General features: G+C 39.2%; 2 protein-coding genes across 6 annotated transcripts; one reads left to right on the plus strand and one right to left on the minus strand.

Annotated features, from left to right (window-relative positions):
- Window positions 1-1,654: 1,654 nt before the first annotated feature.
- LOC115772112 (peripheral-type benzodiazepine receptor-associated protein 1) lies at window positions 1,655-21,907 on the minus strand. 5 transcript variants are annotated; one of them, XM_030718080.1, is made up of 19 exons: window positions 21,859-21,907; window positions 20,076-20,241; window positions 19,913-20,011; window positions 19,591-19,845; window positions 18,113-18,236; window positions 17,681-18,051; window positions 15,087-15,624; window positions 14,918-15,029; window positions 14,713-14,858; window positions 14,448-14,648; window positions 14,041-14,231; window positions 13,297-13,969; window positions 12,982-13,229; window positions 11,676-11,756; window positions 9,920-10,420; window positions 9,000-9,320; window positions 8,636-8,927; window positions 5,769-5,836; window positions 1,655-2,728 (listed from the first exon to the last, which is right to left on the minus strand). In XM_030718080.1, exons 1-19 carry the CDS (start codon window positions 21,891-21,893, stop codon window positions 1,973-1,975), a joined length of 5,178 nt encoding a protein of 1,725 aa, XP_030573940.1. In that variant the 5' UTR covers window positions 21,894-21,907; the 3' UTR covers window positions 1,655-1,972. The 5 variants fall into 5 exon arrangements, with proteins under 5 accessions (XP_030573940.1, XP_030573939.1, XP_030573941.1 ...); XM_030718079.1 differs by having other exon boundaries at window positions 15,087-15,594; window positions 17,636-18,051; XM_030718081.1 differs by having other exon boundaries at window positions 15,087-15,594; window positions 21,859-21,906.
- On the plus strand, window positions 18,673-19,575 carry LOC115772115 (FGFR1 oncogene partner 2 homolog). Its single transcript, XM_030718088.1, has one exon. It carries the CDS (start codon window positions 18,779-18,781, stop codon window positions 19,499-19,501), a length of 723 nt encoding a protein of 240 aa, XP_030573948.1. The 5' UTR covers window positions 18,673-18,778; the 3' UTR covers window positions 19,502-19,575.
- Window positions 21,908-22,848: the final 941 nt, after the last annotated feature.

Below are 22,848 nucleotides of genomic sequence, written 5' to 3' on the forward strand. Positions count from 1 at the left end.
TAATTTTTATATATTTTTATTTTCATTTGTGTTTTTTGTTTTTCTTTTTTTTTTTTTTTAGGTTTTATACTTTCTGTTTTCATAAAGCAAGAGGTACGCATTGTATTTTGTTTGTATGCACGCAATTAATTTGTGTTTTTTTGTTGTTTCTTTTAGGTTTTTGTGTATGTTGCTAAAGCAATTAATAAACATTAGGAAACATCTTTGAATCGTGTGTACAGAAAAAAACAATTATGAAAAAGAAAGTGGTATGCATACAGTCATAACGGACTGTAGCCAGTTAAGTATTTAAGCAAAGCAACCTTTAAATTTGGTTTGTTTTTGTTTTTTTGTTATTTTTTTTTTTTTAAGGTAAATATGTGTGTTTCTCTTTATGGATAGTCAATAGTAAGTAGCTGGAAGGTTCGATTTGTAGACTTGAGAATAAAACAGTTAAACTTTTAAATTTTCATATAGAATTTGCCAAACATATTTCATGTCCTGCTTAAAATGGTATGCATACATGTATATGTAGGTATGTAAGGTAAGATCTCGTGTTTGTGAAAATGTTTTATTTTATTATAATTTTGTATTCCACACATGTACGACGTTCAGTTTTATTTGTTGTTAAGCATTTGTTTTCTATCTTCATTTTTTAAATTGTATTTATTTGGTTAATCTTTTGTTTGTCTTTTCAAACGTAACAACAAGCATTAAAGCTGCAGGATTTGGGTTCAATTAGCTCATCAGAATTGCATCGGATAGACGGTTTCTGAGTCTCTTGAAGGCTTGCGATCGTCATTTTGTGCTCCAATGAAAGACGGCTGAGTAATTTATCCCTTGGCCAAATAGATGTTTGCTTAACAGGCATATATGAATTTGTTTAAATGTATACATGTCAGCATGCATGTGTGTTTGCATGTGTGTATGTAGTATATGTAGCATATGTAGTATATGTATAGGTTCGTATCATATCGTTAACCCCTCTATATGTATAAGTACTTCTGCATAGTTTGGGTTTGTCCAGCGCCATTTATATTGCTCAACTTTCCTTTAGTTTACTTAGGTTTTGATTTATAGACTTAATTTAAATGTGTAATTTTTTTTTTGCTTTTTATTCTCTTTATGTTTTGGTTTTAATATATTTTAAATATATATAATATATGTATGTTTTGGATTTCACTTTTAGTTTTTGGGTTTTGTTTTTGTTTTTGTTTTTTACTCGTATTTTATTTATAAACTGGTCAGCAACAGTAGCAAATTTAACAATGTGCGTTAACAAATAATTGTAAATATAATGTATGTATATGTATATAATATATGTATATTTACTTCCACCCCTTTAGACGTATGTATGTATCATATATGTTATATGTATATATATATGTGTGTGTGTTAGTATGTGTGTCGTGTGTGTGTCTGTGAAGTTGCAATAAAGCACGCTTCGCTTGTCTATTTCTTTTTCATTTAGTTAGTTGTAATTTATATATATATATTTATATATATATTTATTTTATTTTTATTTCTTTGCTATCAAGTTACTTAAACTGCAAATTTTATATATATTAAATCAATTTTACAACAATTTATGTGTTTTTTTGTTTTGTTTTAATATTATTTAGTTGTTTGTGATGTTAATGTTGCTTGTTTTTCTTTTGTGTCTGTTTAGCATTTAGTATTATTTATATTTCTATCAATTGTATTAATAAAAAATATTATCATTAGTTCTATTAGTTGCATTTATCATATCAACATTACAACATCATTCACATAGGCCCACAGTTAACTGGGAATTCTTGGATTTTTCATAGGTTTTGCTTTTGTTTTTTTACTTCTTTGTTTTTCTTTTTTTTTTTTAAGTTTATCTTTGTATAATTGTGTATACGTATATGTATATATTAGCTTAGTAATCGTAATTAATAGCAATAATCATAATCATAATAATAGGTCTAATCTACGAATAATATAACAGGACCCTATGGAATGACCAGGGTTATTTGCCAAAGCCGAACCCAAATTTGCCAAATAGATCTTTGCCTTTCGAGAGTACATCGCCGCCGGGCGCCGCTGCTGCAATGCCCTTGAGGCCACCGAGCAGGCCGGCGCCCGGCCCCTGTGGCGGCGGCTGAGCTTGCGGTGGCACTTGTTGTTGCATGCCCGGCTGTTGCATGCCCTGCTGTTGCATGCCCTGCTGTTGCATGCCCGGCTGCTGCATGCCCGACTGTTGCATGCCAGGCTGCTGCATGCCAGGCTGCTGCATGCCCGGTTGCATTTGTTGGGCACCGAAGGCGTTTGCTTGTTGCTGCGTTGGCTGCACACCGCCAGGTGGTTGCATTGGATCCGTTTTGGGTGGTTGCTTCGAACCAAATAGACCACCGGTGGCAGCCGAAGTAGCACCAGAGAGCAGGCTAGTTGCGCCGGAGAAGAGTCCGCCCGTTGGCGCCTGCGTCGTCACAGGCACCTGCTGCTGCTGACCCATTTGACCCATGCCCATTTGGCCCATGCCGCCCATTTGCTGACCCATCTGCTGGCCCATCTGCTGTTGCTGCTGCGGTTGTTGCTGTGTCTGGCCCATCATGCCCATCGGCTGTTGGCCCATGCCCATCATTCCAGTTTGTCCCATGCCCATTTGTTGTTGATGTTGCTGTTGTTGCGTCTGTTGCTGACCATATGGTTGTTGTTGTTGCTGCTGCTGCTGTTGTTGCTGCTGCTGCTGCTGCATGCCAACATTACCAACGCGGCCGATCATCTGCAAGTTGGCCATATTCGAATATATACCAAAATATAGCGAATTAGTCGAGTGGTTCCAATCGATTGAAGGCTCTTTTAAAAATTGGCAACTAATCATTTAAATAATTGTATTTTATGGCATTATATACGTAATCATTTACACGATGTTACGAATGCATTCGCAAAATTGTCATAAATTTAGCGTATTTGTTATTTTTCAATTCAACTAGGTTGTTGCTGCTGCTGAGGTTCATCAAGCGCGCCTACAAGTTAGTTAGTTAGTCAAATAACGGGATCGGATTGGTTAGCTAGTAATTGCAACTACGTTCAACTACTACGCAACGTATCGTATTTGCTAAGTATACATATATAGATATATGTCAATATATATATTAGGCTAAGGCAAAACCTCGATAAAAACTGTGAAATGGAAGTTTGACAATCTCGAATACCGGAAATATCTTTAAGTCTCTAGAGTGCCACAATCGCCACAAAGCAAATTTGACATCTACAGATCAAAGTGTATTCCAATTGAGAGATTCTTGGGATTTCCTCTATGAAAGCAAAACGAATGACAGTACAAGTTTGCCAACATTTGTGATAAATCATTTGATTGGAATGTGAAAATTATGTAGAACTAGCAACGTTTCTCAATTGAAATTAGAATATACAAATATGCCTTAAAGTACGCTCAAAAAACTGGCAAACGCTTGCAGTAATCAAAAATCAAAGTTCAAATTAAGTATGTACCAAAAAATCAATGGTTGGCCGGGGTGGGAAGGGAGGTAACATAAGAACTCTATTCAAAAATGTTGGCATTGGCGAATTCTAGGTATGTACACTACCTAAAATAATAAAATATAACCATTCTATACGTATGTATGTGTATATGTGTGTATGTGTATAAAATGCTTTGAAAACCCTTTCGAAAGTTTCGCCTGAAGTTATTCGTGTCAATCTTTCACAAAATTGATGTGCAATCAGCGTCCAGTAGTTTGAAAATGTTATTTTTTTTGTTTTGTTTTGTTTCGTACCTTAGGTGTTTTCTTTGGTAAGAATCATAAGACAAAAGTAGCCTAACGCAAAAACAAAAAATATAAAATAAAATAAAACAAAAGAATACTGTGATATTTCGTGAATCATATAAATCATACATGAGCAGGTTAATGGAGCTTAAAGAAAGGCATACTCGAGAACGAACCGAAATGAAAGGATAAAATGAATAGGCAAAAACCGAACAACATAAATGATTCGAAAAGAAAATCGAATAGTTTACACATACAGTGAATCACATAGAAATTTGTACACATTACATCCAATATTCCATATAGTAATAGTAGCAATTAATAGATATGTAATTAGTAGCGTATACGCAGTAAGGAAATCAAAAAGTATTTAAATATATTTTAGTTATGCTTATGTACGAGTACGAGTATGTATACGGGTTAGCACATCTTATCAGCGATAATTCGTATCTGGTATTTAATTGTTTGCGTTTGGGTGTTGAGTACGTTCATCAATTGTATGTACTTATGTATTTACACACTCTCTAGTTGCTAGCCCAAGAAAGATATTAAATTAAAAAAAAAACAGCCTATAAAATGTACAATTCAAAAAAATGTTTGAATCAATATTAGCGCCAGTTTTGAAAGTTCTGTGAAAACTGTATTTATATCTGGAAGCTTAAGCAATTAAATGTATAAAAGTATGTATTTATCAATTAAATTAAGTTAACCAAGTGAATCATTTACCAAAAAAAAAAAAAAAGATATGCAAAACAATGTAACAACAAAATAAAATGGCAAAAATGTTGCGCTTACGGAATAAATTGAATAACATTAAGTAAGTAAATCAGGTAAGTAAATGTGAATGATTGGGTGCTATAGGTACTGTCTATGATGCCTCTTTCAAGACTAGCTGAAGCTAAGTATTTGCCGTTGCCGCAATGCAAATGCAATTTACAGACTATACACACATATATATTTGTTATAGTTACATATCACACTAATAATATGTGCGGTATATGCAGTTAAACGATATATGCTAAGTTTAAGTATTTTCTGAACAATCATACGTATGTATGTAGGTTAATGTACACGGACGAATTGTTTGATTGATTGATTGATTGATTGCTTGCTTGATTGATGCTGATTAGTTTACAAAAATTTACATTTATTTATATTTAAGTTGTTGTTGCTGTTGTTGGTTCTGTTGGTTCTGTTTGTCTGTTGGTCTGTTGGCTTATTCATCGTACTAGGCGAGGTTCTATAAAACATGTTGCTAGCTATACATACATAGTTGAAAACATGTATATCGCTTCTATATAGGATAAGCATAATTTTGTTCATGTACTGTACTGTAAGCGTTTTGGATGGATTACCAGAGCATTGGATATACGCACAAACATAGATCAGTATTTATAGAGAGTGAATGAGTATACATAAATATATATATATATTTAGATATATAGACAGAGTAATTGAGTATGAAACGTATGCGTTAGCAATAAGAGCGAGCGAGACGAAAACAATGGACGATCAATTCATGATTACATAATATACAAATACACTGGATTGTATTAGGTATCGAATGTTAGTATGAGAGAGCCTTGCACGATACGATTATTGATGTTGTATAGAATGAGTCTCCAGATCGTATGTATGAGTGGGACAGTGGGAATGCCAGTGTGAACATAATGCATCTGTTATTGGATGATTGAGTTTGTATATAACACTTGATTGTTTTCGGGAAGAGAACCAAAACCAAATGAGTGACAGAGATAGCAAGTTAGTTTTAGCTGTAGTAGTTGTAGTTGTAGTAGTTGTAGTAGTAGTAGTAGTAGTAGTATTAATAATAATAGTATCTGTAGCTTTTGTAGCGTATGAGGTGTGGCTATATATATTTTTGCGATTTCTTAACTTTTTTCTTTTAAGTATTGTTTTTTCTTTTTTTTTAGCATTTATTTTCAAAACAATAGAGAGTTTGTTTCTTTTTTTTTTTAATTTTTTCTTCAAGTATTTATTTCAAACAAAAGAAAACAAAAGAGAAAGAGTATTTACCTGCGTTTGGTGATCGGGGGCAGGGTGGCCCGTGTTGTCTAACAGTGTAGGGGAAGCAGGGCGAGCATCTATAGCAACGAATATAACATAAAGACTTCACATTTACCACAGCAGACCATTACAAAAAATTATTTGAAAGAAGTTGTAGTAGTAAAAAACAATTAAAAACCGAATAAGAAAAAAAAAACAAAAGTAAAATAAATGAATTCAACATAAGAGAAGTTAACTAGATCTGGTCTCAAAGATTCGAAAGAAAGTTTCTGTTACAGCTGCTGCCTGGTAAGGATTTGTCATACGTATAGAATACTGAACCGGAAACGTATTCGCGTAGGTCCGAGAACGAGTTTCGTGGTGTTTGTTTTACATAATTCACCGCAGTTGAAAGTAAAATTCAAAAAAAGTCCAAATCAAACATAAACTAAATGCAATTTAAATAATAGCACGATACAAATTATTTATGGGACATTGAAATTTGAAATTTTGGGCTGCTTGCAAAACGATTTCTCGAAAACACAATACAAAACGGAGAAAAAGGCGCCAAAAGTAATGGATCGCTAGGAACATTGGCAAGAGACAAAATTGTATTCATTTTGATTAAAAGTATTGTACATATTATGTTGTTAATTATATTTGTTAAATAATTGATGAATATCATGTATGTATGTAAGTTGCATAAATATTACCTTTTGCGCATGGCGTCTGGTCTGACAAAACATAAATCCCTAAAGAAATCTGCACAGAGCAGCATCTCAGATTTGTCGAACAAAACAATTGTACATAGGATAGATAGGATATATCTTGGCTGGCCACATCTATGGCGCTTATGATATTGTATAAAACATATGTATACTATATGGTTATAATTAAGTTAGGACTTTAAACGTTTGTATTTTACATTGGAAATGTACATAGATTACAAAGAGATTCATTTGAAAATCATTTTCATATGTGCTTTAAGCCCCTGCAGTGTTGTTGTTTTTGTTGTTATATCTCTAGGGAACTAAAAATCTTAATCAAAAATGTCCAAATTAGCTAAATAGCAAACAAACAGGGGCAACATTCAAAACCAACGGGAAAATAGATCAAATGTTATTTATTAAAAAAGAAAAATGAATAAAAACGTATTTATCGACAAAAGCAACGCAATAGGTCGTACACATGGAAAACAGAAACAGAAACTGAAACCAGGAACAGGATAGAGATATTTATACTCGATTTCAAGAGTTTTATCTGCAAGTTAAACACGCTTGACTGCGGAAAAAAACACACACGACAGCATGGTTTATACGAACAGTTGGCAACATACATACTCGTATGCAATGTGCTCGGGTATATGAGAACTCCATCCTAAGAACTAGATCGGTGAATTCCGTTCAATATTTACAGGCTCTCGGAGATATATATTTATATATATTATATATTCACATATATTTTATCGGTCGTTGTCTCATAAAACTAGATGGTTTTTACAGACTCCATAATCGATCGGTGAGCAACTAAGGAATTACATATCATTCGGCAATCAGGTGCAAGAAACTAGTCTCTGTTTTATGCAAGTTAAATTGTTAGGGTAACCAAAAACATAACGACAAACCGATTAAAAGTCAAATGGAAATGATAAATACACTTAAGTTAACTTGGATTAAATTACATGCAAGAGACCATCTAGAAATTTTTGCAAGGCTATAGAGAAAGTCACGCAAGACAAGAGACAAAAGTAGAAACAATTTTGTAATTTTCAAAAAGTGTTTAGACAGTAAAGAAAATACTTGGAAAAATATCAACAAAAGTGTTATGTTTTTTTAAATGATTTGGAAGGATTCTTAAAGACTTAAAGCTGCTTCTCAATAATACTTCGATTGTATATAAACATAATTTGTATATATAATTGTATATGGCATATGGATCGGTTGAAAAAAAGAATAAACAAAGAGAAAGCGAGAGGTAATTTAAGGACTGTGTATACAACAACAAGAACAACAACTATGTATCTATATATTGTATTTGATAAGGTTTATATAAATCGATTCGAACCAAAAAACAAGAACATGTTATATAAAAGGATTCTTAAACAGGTGCTGAAATTATGAATTATTTCACAAACTAAAAAATTTAAATATATACGTATATATATATATATAAAGAAGTAGTGTAACATTATAAACAAGTTCTGCGGAATCATAACAGAAATTAAATAAATATATATATATATTAAATTAGCGGCGTTCAAAACAGAAATTGTATTTATTCATCTGTAACTGTTTGGTTTATAGATTATATATTTTTTTGTTTGAAATTTTGCGAAAGAGTTGGAGAGATAGAAAGAAGAGTGAAAGATTTTTTGTGTCGTCACGAAATTTGTTTGTTTCTTTTTGGAGCATGATCGTATTGTTCATAAGTGTTTATTTTTTTTTCGCTGATTTCATATTGATACACATATATGTATGTATATATGTGTAGACATATATGCTATTGGTGTTACGAACAAAATAAAACCAACGGAATCTTGTAGTTGAGTACATATAGTTCATAAGATTAGTCGCTATATATAATATCATCCTGCTTGTTTGTGTAGTTAGTCTGAAAAACCTGCATATTTAATTATCTTATAAAGTGTGTGTTTTATTTTAAGAGATTTGCTTTGAGATTTTCCTTCTTTTTTTTTTGTAAAAAAAAACTCAAATCAGAAGTGAAAATTAGAAATAGAAAGCCTGTAATTGCTTTTCGAATAAATTTTAGTATCATATTTAGTAAAAATTGTATTAAATCAAAGGAAAATAATTAAAATAAAAAAAAAAAATAAATGAAAATAAAAAAGAAATGCAAAAAATCCGTTGACCAAAAGAATCTGCACAAAGCCTACTTACTTTTGCCTTGTGGACCACGTTGCCCAGCAACGCCGGGCATCATGTTATCTCGTGGCGGCGGCGGTGGTCCCCTGGCGCCGGGTCCCTGGCCCCGACCCCGCTGACTGAGGCTGCCACGCCCAGCGGCGCCGCCCGGTCCCATTTGATTGTTGTACTGGTCGGGTGCATCGGCCAGGAAATTTGAGGGCACCAAGCCCCGTACCCCATCCAGTTCACCCATGAAGAAGCCATCTTCATCCATATCACCATAGACGAGGATAATTTCACCCGTCTTAAAACACAATTCCACTTGCTAGAAAGCAGGGTATATAAAGGTAAGTCAGGTGAATGTTGCTGAAAAAAGTCTACTTTTTGCTCTACTCACCTCGGCATCCACATTCGGACTTAACTCCTGGGGATCATAGTCATAGAGGGCGATCATCCGTTTCACTGGCATATTCGCATAGATGTCACCCCAGCGATCGCGACTCACATTCCGCATGCTCTGCTGTGGAGCGCTCTGGCCGGGCATAACTTGTGCGGTGCCGGCCCCAGTTGTTGTCGACTGCATGCCGCCGGGCATTTGCCCGCCGGTTATTTGGGTGGTGGTGTCCTCCACCTCGCTAACCATGTTGTGCGGCACATAGCCTCGACGACCCCGCAGCTCGCCCCAATAGAAGCCATCCGCATCCTTATCACCAAAGACCTGTGCCACAGAGCGTGAAAGAGAGGAGTGTTAGCAAGGCCGACAGTCACGGAGCTGGGCATATGGTATACTCATAATGGCTAGTTGGTAGTGTAAATGTAGAGTGCATATTGCTAACTTAACGGTTATTTATGGAACTATTAGAGAGAAGAGAACAACTTCTACTTAGTGTGTGTGAGTTTTGGGTGTTGGGTATATAGTACTGTATAATGTATTGGTAGTTACAGTTACTTAAGTAAGAGTAGTTGTATTTGTAATTATTGATATGGGTATTAAAACGTATTTATAACAATCTCAACTGTATGTTGGGGCAGACTTGGGATTGGCGAAGGAAAAACATGCACAAGATTCATTCATTCAATTAGCGGCAAGCGCAGCCAATAATCGGCATCGTTCCAATTCGGCATCCAATTCAGAGCAAGCGCTGATTAGCTGATATCCAGATTATCTGATTCTGATTGCTGATTGCTGATTACTGATTTACCATTATTACCGTGGACGGTTACTGCAAGGTCCGGTGCCTAAGTGGGTAGCATTTGCTCTGCGGCTGCAAAGTGTTTTGGTGGTTCTGTGTATCAGCAAAATTGCAAAGAGCTTACCTTGATAGTATCTCCCTCTTGGAAGGGCAGCTCTTCGTCGCAACCATCTGGATTGGGACTCATTGTGGATGGATCGTAGTCAAACATTGCCACAAAATAGCGCGGCTTCTTCTGTGCGCCGGGCATTTGCTGTTGCTGCTGTTGGCCCGGTTGCTGGCCAGGCATCATTTGACCTTGTTGCTGTTGCTGTTGCTGCTGCTGTTGCTGCTGTTGTTGCTGCTGTTGCTGCTGCTGTTGTTGCTGCTGTTGTTGGTTGAGTTGGCCACGTGGACCCGGCCCCTGCTGACCCATCATTTGACCTTGCATTTGACCAGGCATTTGTCCCGGCATCTGGCCCTGCATCTGACCCTGCATTGCCATTTGTCCCGGCACGGGCCCACGAAATCGGGGTCCTCCCATGGGCCCCTGGGCCCCGTACGGCTGTTGTTGTTGCTGCTGTTGCTGTGGTCCCTGGGGTCGTCCTGGCACCATGCCACGCTGCGGTGCGCCCGGCTGATAGCCCTGATTATCGATAAATTATCGACCGACGATAGCACGCGCATGAATTTGAATTAATTTAAATGAATTTGAAATTTTGTTAGCGTTTCTTCTTTTTAGATTGTCGCAAAATTGTTCTTAATTTGTACTCTGTTTTTCATTCACATTGTCTATAGAGAGGTAATTTCATTAGCAATGTGCGGGCGTCTGCGTATGGCTTTAAGGCTCGACACAACTAAAGACGTTATATGAATATATATGGTATATACTACGTAAACAGTACTTGTATATGTGTATGTGTGTATGTGTGTGTGTAGAGGAAGGCGTGTATTAAGAAAGGCGCATTAAGCAGGAGCTAAATACAAGCACCTGGAAAATCAAAAGTCTATGGCTGATAGGTCAAAGGCAAATACGAAGCTAGTTGTTAAATGTTTTCAGAAAAAAGAAAGCACGAATTTGAGTTGAAATAACTATGTAGATGTTTTGTTGGTTCCTGTAACTGTTGTTTAAGTGTGTTTGATTGTATACACATGTCTCTAATATGAACTGCGATTATGACAACCTACTGGAGGATACTAGTCTATCACAATACTTACATACATGTACTTAAATTGTATATTACAAATTTTTTATTGTTATTGCATATATAGAAGGCGCTGAGACTAACACAGTCAGAACAGGCAGTCGATTATTTACTATACGGAAGCAAGTTTCATTTAAATAATATACATAATTGAACTTCGCTTGAGCTAATTTTCGGAGTATTAATTATATCATTCAGATACTTTTGTTAAGCTATTTAAATACGTTTTTAATCCCCTGGCTAACCATGCAGTATCTTAACAATTTCATTCACGACTTTTCTTAATTTCCCACAGGCGAAAGTTTGCCTTAGACAAAGGCAACTATTCATAAAATTGGAAAAAAAAAACCAATTCTTGTATACACCATAATTTCTAAAAAAAAAAAAAACAACTTATGAATTAAAAATTGTTCAAAAATTGCACTTAGCATTATCTTTGTTTTTTTTTTTTAAGCTTAAGAAAAAGCATATTCTACTTTGTATATACTAGTATATAAGTTATTAGTTTGTTAAGCTATAGAAATCGGCATAAGTATGACTAAAATGCAGCGAACTCTTTTGAAAAGAGTATTACTCTAGGCAAAGGTATTACAGTTGAACTTATGTCTATGTGTGTGTGTGTGTGTGTGAAGGTGTGTATTGTTGTGTGATTAATACAAATGGGGGTAGGTGAGAGATGTTGTCAGTATAACTTACATTCTGGTTCACTTGACTCTGTGTGGGTTTCGAGAAGAGGCCACCGAGCAGGCCACCTAACAAGCCGGAGCTTCCGTCGGGCTGTATTCGATTCGATTCGATTCGGTATGGTAACGGGTTAACGGTATCGTTTCAGTATTGGTTTCATATAATGAAAATGAATATGTATAACTTGTTTTGTTTAAAATTGTTCGTTGCATTGCGTTCTCCTTAATCAATCCGCTCAGATACTTATATAAGTATGTAAAATTCTATTGTTTAAACTGAGCAACTCAATTAACTTGATAAATTATTATTGCATTTGGCAGCAATTTTGGAACATGCTATTGTGAACTGTACTCAAAAAGATCATGAACCCAAATCAAAATTCGAACAAACACTAGCAAAATAAAACTGCATACGCTGTCCACATAACCTAAATATCAACTAAATAAATAATAACTTTACATACATACAAATTCTTTTTGTATTTGTTTTTTTTTCGGGTGGGGGGATTTAGTTGTAGGTCTCAAATTGCTTTGGTTCTTATAGATATAATCATTGGCTTTACTTTCTCACAGTTCTCTGCAACAGTTCATTTCATATATATGTAATATATATATATATATATAATTTGTACAAATTTTGTGTGTGAATTTTGTGCGATTGTCTAATATATCATATAGTGTATGTATATAATGTGGTTATATTGCAAAACAATTCATAGAAAATAGGATTTTAGTTCAGTCTTTTGAGGAGAGGTAGAAAAGTAGCAAGTAGAAAAAGGCAATTCATAATAGATCTCGAAGAGAGTACCAAAGATATAGAAAGTACGTAGCTGATAGATAAATAGAATACTTTTCCTTTTTAAAATATCCATTATGAACTCGAAAGTTTATGTACGTTTCAACCAAAAACAAAAACTGAACATAAGTAGGTTAAGTATATAATGTATATGTATGTATTTTGAAATATCCCATACCATAATTAGCTGCTTCGATGCAGCAGAGGTATGTATATATACAAATCAAAAGAATTTTCTTTTTATGATATTGGGATAAGCATTCAGAATCGGATAGTTGAAGGATAGAGTACGTAGAGTATCTACACTTGTAGAACATTATGTACAATCTCGTGGTGGATGGGTGTTTGTTTAATTAGAAATTTGGAAAACTTGTAACCAATTGCATTTCGAAATAATAAATAAAACGAGTTCACAGAACATTATTTATATATTTATATACAGTGAATGCCAGTGCCAATTGATCCGCATAGATGTAGATCTGGAGCGGCAGCTGACATTTGGGTGTGGGGCGCAATCACTAACCTGATGACCCGGCTGGGCCTGGCCCGGCTGTTGGCCCGGCTGCATTCCTTGCTGCTGCATTTGGTTGGGATCGTATTGCGTGTGATCCTGCTGGCCACCCATCATATGCGACTGCATCTGCCCCTGCTGCCCAGGCATGCCCATTTGCTGTTGCTGCCCGGGCATGCCATGGACTCCCTGCTGCGGCAACTGCGGACCCATGCCCATTTGATTTGGTCCCCGGCGAGCGACAGCATTGCGCACGTTATCTACAAAGCGTTTGGGTGAAAGGGATTTAATGGATTCACGGTTCGATTTAAATTTAGCTACACCCACTTGGTATCAGTATGGGCGCACTGTCCGCCGACTGTGAATCGCGTGATTTGGTGCGTATGGTGACGGCCCGGGGATTGAAGACGCCCAGTTTGCCGATGTCGATGAGTGCATGATCGCCCGTCGGGGAATTAATGTCCGTCACCTTTTTACCATCGGCGTACACAGCATAGCCGGTTACAGGCCCCGTGGACGTAGGTCTGTTAACCGGCTGCCATGTCACCAGAATGGTGCCATCCTGAGGACCAGCCTCCAGTTGGATGTCTTGCGGCGGATCGGGCAGACCTTTGGTCAGTGTGCGAAAATCGGCATAGGCGCCAGGTGCCTCCTCCTGCCCGGGTCTGCCTGGTGCTTGTGGCGTGTGCTGGCCAACGGCACGCAAATGTTTGGCACGCACAGTCACCCGATACTGGGTGCTCGGCGCTAGCCCGGTTATTGTGTGCCTATACATGCCCGGCTTGACGGTGCGCACCTCCACATTGTTCACACACACCACGTGCTGGTGGTTGGAGTTGGCCGGCAGCCACGAGATAACCGCCGAGGAACACGTTATGTGCGAGGCGCGCACCGCCGAGGGGCCCAAGTGCGAGGTATCTCGCCCAATAATCATTGTGCAGGCGGCGTCCCTGGACGTCTGACGGTTTTGTGTAACGCTCCGCACGCTAATGCGATGCGGCTGAAAGAGTAGAATAAGTCCATAAATATATGCAGTCCTTTCCATATACCTTTAATTGACTGTGACCTTACCCGCGTGGAGTCGACGCCCTCGATTAGAGCGCGTGTGCGTTCGTTGGCCTTCACCGTGACCTTGAGCACACCATCTACATAGACGTGGTAGCTATCGATCAGATTGTAGCCCACCGGCTCTGGTGGTGACCAGCCAATGAGCACGCTCTTGTTCAGCTGCCGTTCCAGGGTCAAGTGTTTTGGAGCTGGAACTGATGAAGCAGAGAAATGTTTTTATTAGTTTTCAAGTATTTTCATTGGATCTTCAATTGTTTCTAGCCTAATCCAGTGCGTCGCTACATTAAGGGTATTCAAAAATTTGTATGCTCACATGTGCCATGGCAGGCGAAGCATTCGAATGGCCACAAAAACCAAATCAAAAGATTACAAAAAATATAGAGTCTAGTATATGGCCAATGTTTAGTTACCATTATCGCTAATGTCATCCTGGTCGTGCTCCAGATCGGTGTGCGTCTCACTCAAACGTGCCAGATCCTCGTGCGTGTGTGTGAGCAATGGGTTGTGCGGCGGCAAGGAAGGCAGCGACGTTGTGTCGCACTGCATGGAGCCATCTTCGGCGTCGCGCAGTGTCGACAACACCGCCTGATGGAACTCCAGCAAATCATCGCCTGTTCAAGGAGAATCCGGCATTAAAATGCAGCCATTGCAGTGGGCTTTCGAGCTGCAACTCACCCACAAGTCGCTGCACAAACGAGGCGGGCACTAGGCCGCGTCTTCCGTCCAATAGTTCCGCATCTAGATAGCCACCCTGCGGCTCGCCGCTAGTCCAAACCAGCAAATAGTCGCCGGCGCAGAGTGAAAGCTCGCCCTCAGCCTCCCTGGAAGATTCATTTAATAGTTCAGCTATGAATATGTGGCAAATCTTGAGGTCACTTACTCGGGTGGATCGTAGGGAAAGCGGGCTATAAAGACGCAGCAACGCCCTTTGCCCGGTATGTCCAACATGTCCACCTGGGGCTCACTGGCGCCGTTCAGTGCGTGGTTGCGAGCTGAGAGGAGATATCGTTTACGATTCACTTTTGGGCAATTACCGCCGCTATACTTACAGTCCAGATCGAGGGCGCCCAGCGCCAGCCCGCTGCGATTGTGCATAATGGAGGCGCCCAGGCCATCGGTGAACTCGTCCAGGCCCCAGCTGCTGTGCCCCACGGGAATGGGTGAGCATGGTGAGCTACGATTGCCATAACGCCCCAGCGGTATATCAATCTCGTCCAGCATTTTCATCTTGGTAGCCTGACGCAGTGCAGCCGATGTGAATGGATACGAGGCGCTCGAGGCAGCATCCATAAATGGTGGCCCATACGAGCTGCCCAGAGCGCCGGCAGCACCAGCGCTCAGGCCATAAAGCGACGTGGCGCCCGTTATGCCACCGCCAGCTGGTCCCAGGCCCAGAAGGGCGCTCGTGTCGAGCATGTTGATATTGCTCATGGTGGGATGGGTCAGCGAGCTGCCGACCATGCCGCTGCCGCCGCTCAGGCCCAGGGCCGAGTAGCTGGTGGAGCCGCCAGGCGGCAGATTATGCGAGTTGAGTGACAGGAGGGGCATGGTTGTGCTCTGTAAATTGTACAGTTGTATTGTTCCGCGCTTCTTGTTTCAATTTCAATTTCAATTTTAAATTCAATTTCAATTCAATTTCAAGTTCGTTTTGGTTTTGGGTTTTGGTTTGTCAATTAACATTGTGTTTGGTTGTTGTCGGTTAGTGTATTAGTATAGGTGGGCGTTTTAGGGGTTAAGATAGTTATTGCATAGACACACACACACACACACAGAGAGACATTGAAACACATGTATTGCAGAGGATTCGTAAGTTTGCAAGGTAAACCGCAAGTTTCAGCAGAGAGGGAAGAGAACGAATCGAAATACGAGTTATTGTACAAAAAGACAAAAAGAGAATACAGAGAGAAAGAGAGAGAGAGAGAAGGAGAGAGAGAGAGAGAGACAAGAGCACATAAAATGGGAAAAGAGATCACAAAGTACACGTTTATTGGTCAATATATGTGAAGAAGCCAACTAGAAACAGCATTATATTAGCTATGAGAACGTATTTGAAAACTTTATTGAACATGTTGTGAATAACGACGCAGACGAAGTTGTTATATAGGATATGAGTATATTAATTGATATATGAACTGAAGCCGTTTCCAAGCAATTGACATGAACAATATTTCATTAAAAATGTATTTGCAGTTAAACATCGAAACGAAAAGCGTATTTTTTTTTATTTTGCTACAGATTTAATTTGATTTTGGTATTTTCAGTTGGTTAAATATGTGAATATATAGTGTGCTGTGCATGGAAGAGAATGGGTTATGAGGCATGTTCGGGATTTCAGTGAATATATATAAAAAGGTGAAATCAGTAAAAAGTCATGCAAAGAGTCTTCTATACAAGGTAATACAATTTAGATACTCTTATAGGGTTTATTATTGTTTTGTGCCCAAAGATGTTTGCAAAACTTTTGCAAACCCATAAGCTATGTGTTCCCGATCTCTAAATCTGTTTCTATGCAAGCTAGTCCCTGTCTTAAACTATCTTAATTAATACGACTTATTATAAAGTTGAACCCGCCGGAAAACACAGAGTATTTCATTTGCACTCTTTTTGTTTTGATATTTCAAGAAAGCTAACTTGGCTAAGCCCCTAAGGCTTACAATTGAAATCCATTTCTACTTTTAACTATCAAAGCATCCATAGCAACAATTAAACAAAAATATAGCTCTTATAAAAAACATTCTCTTAGTTTTCTTCAAATGTCCCTAACTAACTCAGCTAGGGAGACTTTAATAATATGGGGCTAAGTATCTGACCTCCCATGGGATGGATGAAATGCAATTTTTCGAAAGATGCTTTTCTATTTTGTTTTGTATGATAAGTATACTAATATACCGCATATCAGCTTGGTGAGCCGCAGGTAAAATTTCTATTTTGCTCAATATTTTTACGTATATTTTCCGATTTTAAATCATTTAAACAAAAGAAATATAGGTAGACTAAAGTCTTAACATTGAATAAACAATTTATTGTGAATAAAACCTTTATGCATGCATTTGAAATATTTAACAACATAAAAAAGAAACAACTCAATTCAAACTTGAAGACTACACTTCTAAACACACTACATAGATATTCAAATATTCATGGAGTTGTTTTGCTCCATAAATATTTGCTTAAAAGTAATTATATGAGTAATGGAAATACATGGAAATACCCAGATTTTCTTTTTGTGGCTCAAAGTTAATGTTTTAGTAGGTATGTCAAACGCTATGTAATGTGAGTTGGTCTGTGTGTATGTATGTGTATGTGTATGTGGTATGTGACTAAGTAATTATTTTCAATAATGAAACTACAACAAAGCACAAAATGTGAATTAGTTACACGGCGAGCGGCAGTCGCAATGCCACTTGGATTAGCACGGATGATCAACAAATAAACAAACACGAAGGCTACTTGAAGCAGATGATCACCAAGGAGAGCCAAAGCCATGTCGTATGCCAGGCTTTGAAGCGATATTGCTAATTTAATTGCATTTAATAATTGTTTGTTGGGTTTCGTTTTGTTGCTTGTAGTTCATTGCAATTGAAAATAGTTGGTTTACCTGACTTAATGCCGTTGGCATAGCCTTCATCGTGTGAATATTTACCGGCAATGGTGGAATGCCAGTTATTCCACTAGTTCCACTCAGCAGCTTCTCAACGGAGCTCTGGCCACCCCCGTAGGCAGCCGCATTCAGTGATTGTATGGCCTGACTGCTCAGACTCGAGGATATGCCGCTGATTGAGTTGGGCACCAGGGCCGATATGGATGAATGACCGCCGACGCCGATGCCGGCGGCGGCAGCAACGCTCTGCGAGCCCACGCTGGTGCCGCTCAGGCTCGTGCTGGCCCCATTGCCCAGCGTGGAGGCCAGCGATTGCGGCAGGCTCGAGTAGCCGGACGATAGGGCTGATACACCGCCGCCCGATGCGCTGCCCAATACTGCTCTTTTATATCGATTCAGTTCTTCTTCGAGTTCTAAGAACACCAGCACGAATTACATATACACTTCCTAGAGTATTAACGTAAGCCGACTTACCACTCTTTGATATGGTTCTAAATTCGCTATTTCCCATGCCCATCATGGAACTGTGCGGCAACGCTGACATGCTGGCGCTCGCTGAAGTTCGCGGCTGTTCCAGCTCGGCCAATACGCGATTATCCTGAAATCAGAAATGTTCGAAAGTTTTATTGTCCTTTCGGCTACCAATTCCTTTAACTTGATTCGAATGGAACTGGTCTTAAACCTAAAGTTATCAAACATTAACTGATTTATACAAACATTTGTTTCTATAATTTACAGACAATATTTTTTCTGCCATTGAATTGGTTAACATTTTAAATAAAATAAAATAATAATTGAAGAGCAATTCAGTTTGATTTAATCTTCAATTTTATTCATATTTATTTTTCAATTATTCTGTTTGTTCAATTGTTATCAGCTCAAGTCTTCTATATGTCTGCAAGAATATTACAACTTTGGCAAGTCAATTAAAAACTGCTCTAACTAATATTTTACTGAGTTTTTTCGAACACGATCCAGGCAGGCTAAGTAGAGTTGATTTAGTCGATGTGACACTAGATTCCAATCACTTTACTCCAGGGCTGTCAGCAATTGTTCGTGTCTGTTCATTGTCAGTGCTTTCGGCAGTTGGAAGAGAGCTGAAGTTGGCCTAAGAAAATATTAAAATTCAACGTGTACAACATGAGCCAGGTCCAGGATGCAGTGACTGGACTGATAATCAAGGCACAGAAGCTTTCTGGTGACTTCAACGATTTGCTACAGAAGACAACATGTATGTTGGCTGACAGTCAAAGTGCGGAACAGAAATTCATCGACTGTTGCGGAGTACATGATGATCAATTACTAAAAAATCTGGTCAAATATTGCACTGACAGTGAGCGCATCCAGCAGCTGCTTGAGAATGCCGAGCTAAAGCAAGCCGTGTTCGAGTACCGGGAAGGCGTTCAGCAAATTATGCAAAAGTACAAAGAGCACTGCAAGGGAAATATGCTTTGCGAGAGATTTAATATGCGCGAAAGATACATTGGCAAACTGCAGAACGTTGTTAACAATCTGGACGCACGCCTGGAGGAGATGACTGCAATCATGATACACAGTATTGGTCTGGAGGAGGACAATAGCAAAGAGAATCAGCGCATAATCCAGCAGCTGACCAAAGACAATGAAGAGATGCGCCGCAAGTTACAGATTTTCTCGAGTTCCACTGACAAGGACTTCTTCAAGCAGGGCCTGCCGTCACAAACTGAGAGCAGCACACAGATTGAGTCTGGCGATGTTATGGACTCGGACACGAGCAGCTCGGATAGCTTTGGAAGTTTCCTGACTTGTTTCTCGTCCGGCTATGAATGTCAGTCGACAGACAACTCGACTATAAGTGAAATGGAGGGAGAGCAGCTTCAATGAGCAGAGACGAAGCAGCAGCAAGGGGCAGTTAGAGTTACTTTGTTTTTAACTTATTTATGCTCGACAATATAAACAAAGACCAAGTTTACCTGTTCAATCTTGGCCATTATTATATCAATCTCGGAGCCTTGGTCCTGGTGGCTGATTGTCGGTGCCCATGTGACGGTGGAACTGCTGGCCGATGTTGGTATATTTGCGCCTTGGTATGGCCCATGTTGGGATGTTGGGGCCGATGACGAAGGACAACTGCCCATATGGGAAGCAGTTGAACGTGATGCCTTGGCCTTAAGTGCGGCCGTCAGCTCAATTTGCAGCTCCTCACAGTGCACATTTTCCAGCGCCACCTAAAAGCATACACAATAGAATCTAAGTTGTGTGCAACATTTGTCACATTTGCCACAGGTTACGCACCTTCTTCTCCAGCTCCCGAGCTCGTGACTGCAGATTCTCCACCGCCTCGGTGTCGGGACGTGCGCTGCCGCTAAGGTTGCGTATTTGTGCCAGAGTTTCCTGCCGCATGAGGCACATGAAATTTTAGCATTATTGTTATAAATCATTGCAGCTGGTGACTCACCTGATGCGCCCGTTCGATCTCGGTGCGTCGCATTTCCGCATCGCGCAGCTGCAAACTGAGCGAGTCCAGCACGCTATTTGGCGCTACGCCGGCGGCCACTGCAGCGGCCGCCGACTGATGATGGTGCATCGACTCGTACGGCATGCTGTGGCTGCCCTTGCGACGACTGCGAATAAATAAAGCAAACGTCTCTCAATCTGGGCTCCGATCTGAACTATAAATCTCCCCGTGGGTGGCAGCAAACGAAGGGTTAGTGCTCGTTTTTGGCTTTATTTATTTATGTTCAAAAGCTATAGAAATGGGTCAACTGCTTTGCTTGGCTGTAATTGGAACGTGGCCACACACAAAACTTGGCAAACGTGTGCGCTTTGAACTTTGAACTTTAGGTTAATTACCGTTGTGACCGCATTTTGAGGCCGACCCATAATAAACGTCACGTTCATTCAAAAATACTTCCCAAATGGTCGTGTGTTTGATTTAAAATTGCATTTCAAGAGCATTCCCTGTTATTTGCCATATTACGTATACGCCACGTACTAAACGTTCTCTCTTTCAGTCGTTTCACACTTACCGCAATCTAATGCTTTAATTTGACTGTCTGCAATTGCAAGCACACACATTCGCACAGGGATACACGCAAACACACACACACACACACACAACCGTATTTATCATACAGTCAATTGTATTACTCATACGCCATGTTAGGCGCGTGGCGGCATAAAAACAACTGTGGTATGAGGAACTAGTAAGAAAATGGAAATTTGACAAATACTGAAATACCCTCTAATCAATCCCTTGACATTATCACGATAAACACGAAATAATGTTGCAGTTTCACAGCCCAACAAGAGCTAAGAGCAAGCCCAATTTATTAAGGGTATATATATCTTATCGCTTGAAGATATGTGGGGAGAAAAGTGAAGCGTAAAACTGCTGAGTTTGTTCAAGATATTTTTAAAATCAACTTTTACATACAAAAACCAATTTTTTATATAAGTAAGATGTTGATAATAGACAGACAGACTTGTTTATATCGGATAATGTATTATACTTTTGTCACGAAATGCTTAACAAATAGAAGAAGACATCTCCGACCCCATTAAGTTTATATATACATAATTAATCAGTATATTAAGCCGATACAATATAGTATACCGTATATCAAACTATGCTGATACCCACATGTACAGGGTATTAGACACGCGCCAGTTTGTCTAGACAACAGAAAAACGATGCAACGGGCAAAGAGCAAATGATACAATTCGCAAATGAATATGAAACTGCAAATCGTAGGAATATGTTGGCTCGAAGTGCTCGACTCTAACGGGCTCCTTTAGTGGCTCTCAGAGTTATATTGGATTTTAAATTCAATAATAAATCGCTGAGGATATGCAATTTGCATCACTTTGCGGTCTCTGCAGTGCACGGGAAATTTAGTAACATGGATACGAAACGCAGTGATGAATTTTTAATACACTCTTTCCCACAAGCACACGCGCCACCCACATAGAGCTGCATCCATCTGTCGATGGCGATGTTGTACGAAACCACTTTTGCCGTTTTATCTACCCCGCCCGAGTTTCCCCTTGACATTTAAAAGCAATGACAAGGTTTATCCTGATGCTGCTGTCGATAGATGCCCCGCCCATCTGTGGGCGTTCATGACAGCATCCAGCAGGTGGGCTGTGACATTTACTTGCCGCCCTTCCGGTGGTGCCAGCAACAGCTCTCAGGTTCATTTATTGCATGTTCTCTGTCAAATATCAAGGATAACGCTTACCTCGAATTGCAGTTTCTGTCCATTGTGTGAAGCATTAAACACTAGATATTAACAACATTTTGCTTATCAAATCAAATCATTGTCTGAAGAACTTAATGCAGCACAATTAGTTGAGCAGACAGCTGCAGTTATTTATAGTAACTGTGGTAGTTTTTTTTCACTACAGTTTTCTAAGTGTGTATGTGTGTGTGTGTGTGTGTGTGTATACTTTGCTGATAGCGTTATAATGAGACGTGTGTGCAGCACAGCGGAGCGCAGTCAAATGCGAAGCGCAACAGCAGCAAAGTCTCATTACGGCCACTAGTTGCTGTTATGCACAGTGCTCCGACTGCTCTGCTTCTCCTACCATGTAACAGTGTGTGTGTGTGTGTGTGTGTGTGTGTACGACTGCAAAAGCAGCAGCAACAACAGCAACAATGTCGTTTATTGCTTTGGCTTAACTGCAAAAGTATGCACAGCAATTTGAGTGTGCGAACAAGATGGCAGCATTGTCTGTGTGTTGTGTGAGTGGGCGCGAGTTTCGGTGATTGAGTTATGTGCTCCCCAGCTTTGGTTAGAGCGTATGATGCGTGAGTAAAAGTCCCAGCAAGAGAGTGCAATTTACCAACACTGGCGCATGCGCAATGGCAACATGTTAACAGTCGGTCGACCTGTAAGTGGGTTAACAGCGCTGTTTGCCCTCATGTCTGGGCACCGCAAAAATTTTTAATTATGATTATGAAGTGGGCGTTAAATAGCTCTTGTGTGAGTATGTGCGTGTGGGAGGGTTTTCTTTACTTTTCACTCGTATTTTTCATAATTTTCTTGATGGTCAACAGTGTTAGCACGAGGCTCTGTATCTTGGACAAGTCTGTATACGACATCCCCAGCCATGTACATAATAGTAAGTGCTATTCATTTCGTTTATTCTATACATAAACGTTCAAATAGGTCTACTATATTAACTGAAGAATTCAGTTAAGCAATTAAATATTTAGTTGGCACAAGTTG

The sequence above is a fragment of the Drosophila novamexicana genome, unplaced genomic scaffold, assembly GCF_003285875.2.
Source record: "Drosophila novamexicana strain 15010-1031.04,08,12 unplaced genomic scaffold, DnovRS2.1 tig00000108-arrow-pilon, whole genome shotgun sequence".
Taxonomy (NCBI): Eukaryota; Metazoa; Arthropoda; class Insecta; order Diptera; family Drosophilidae; genus Drosophila; species Drosophila novamexicana.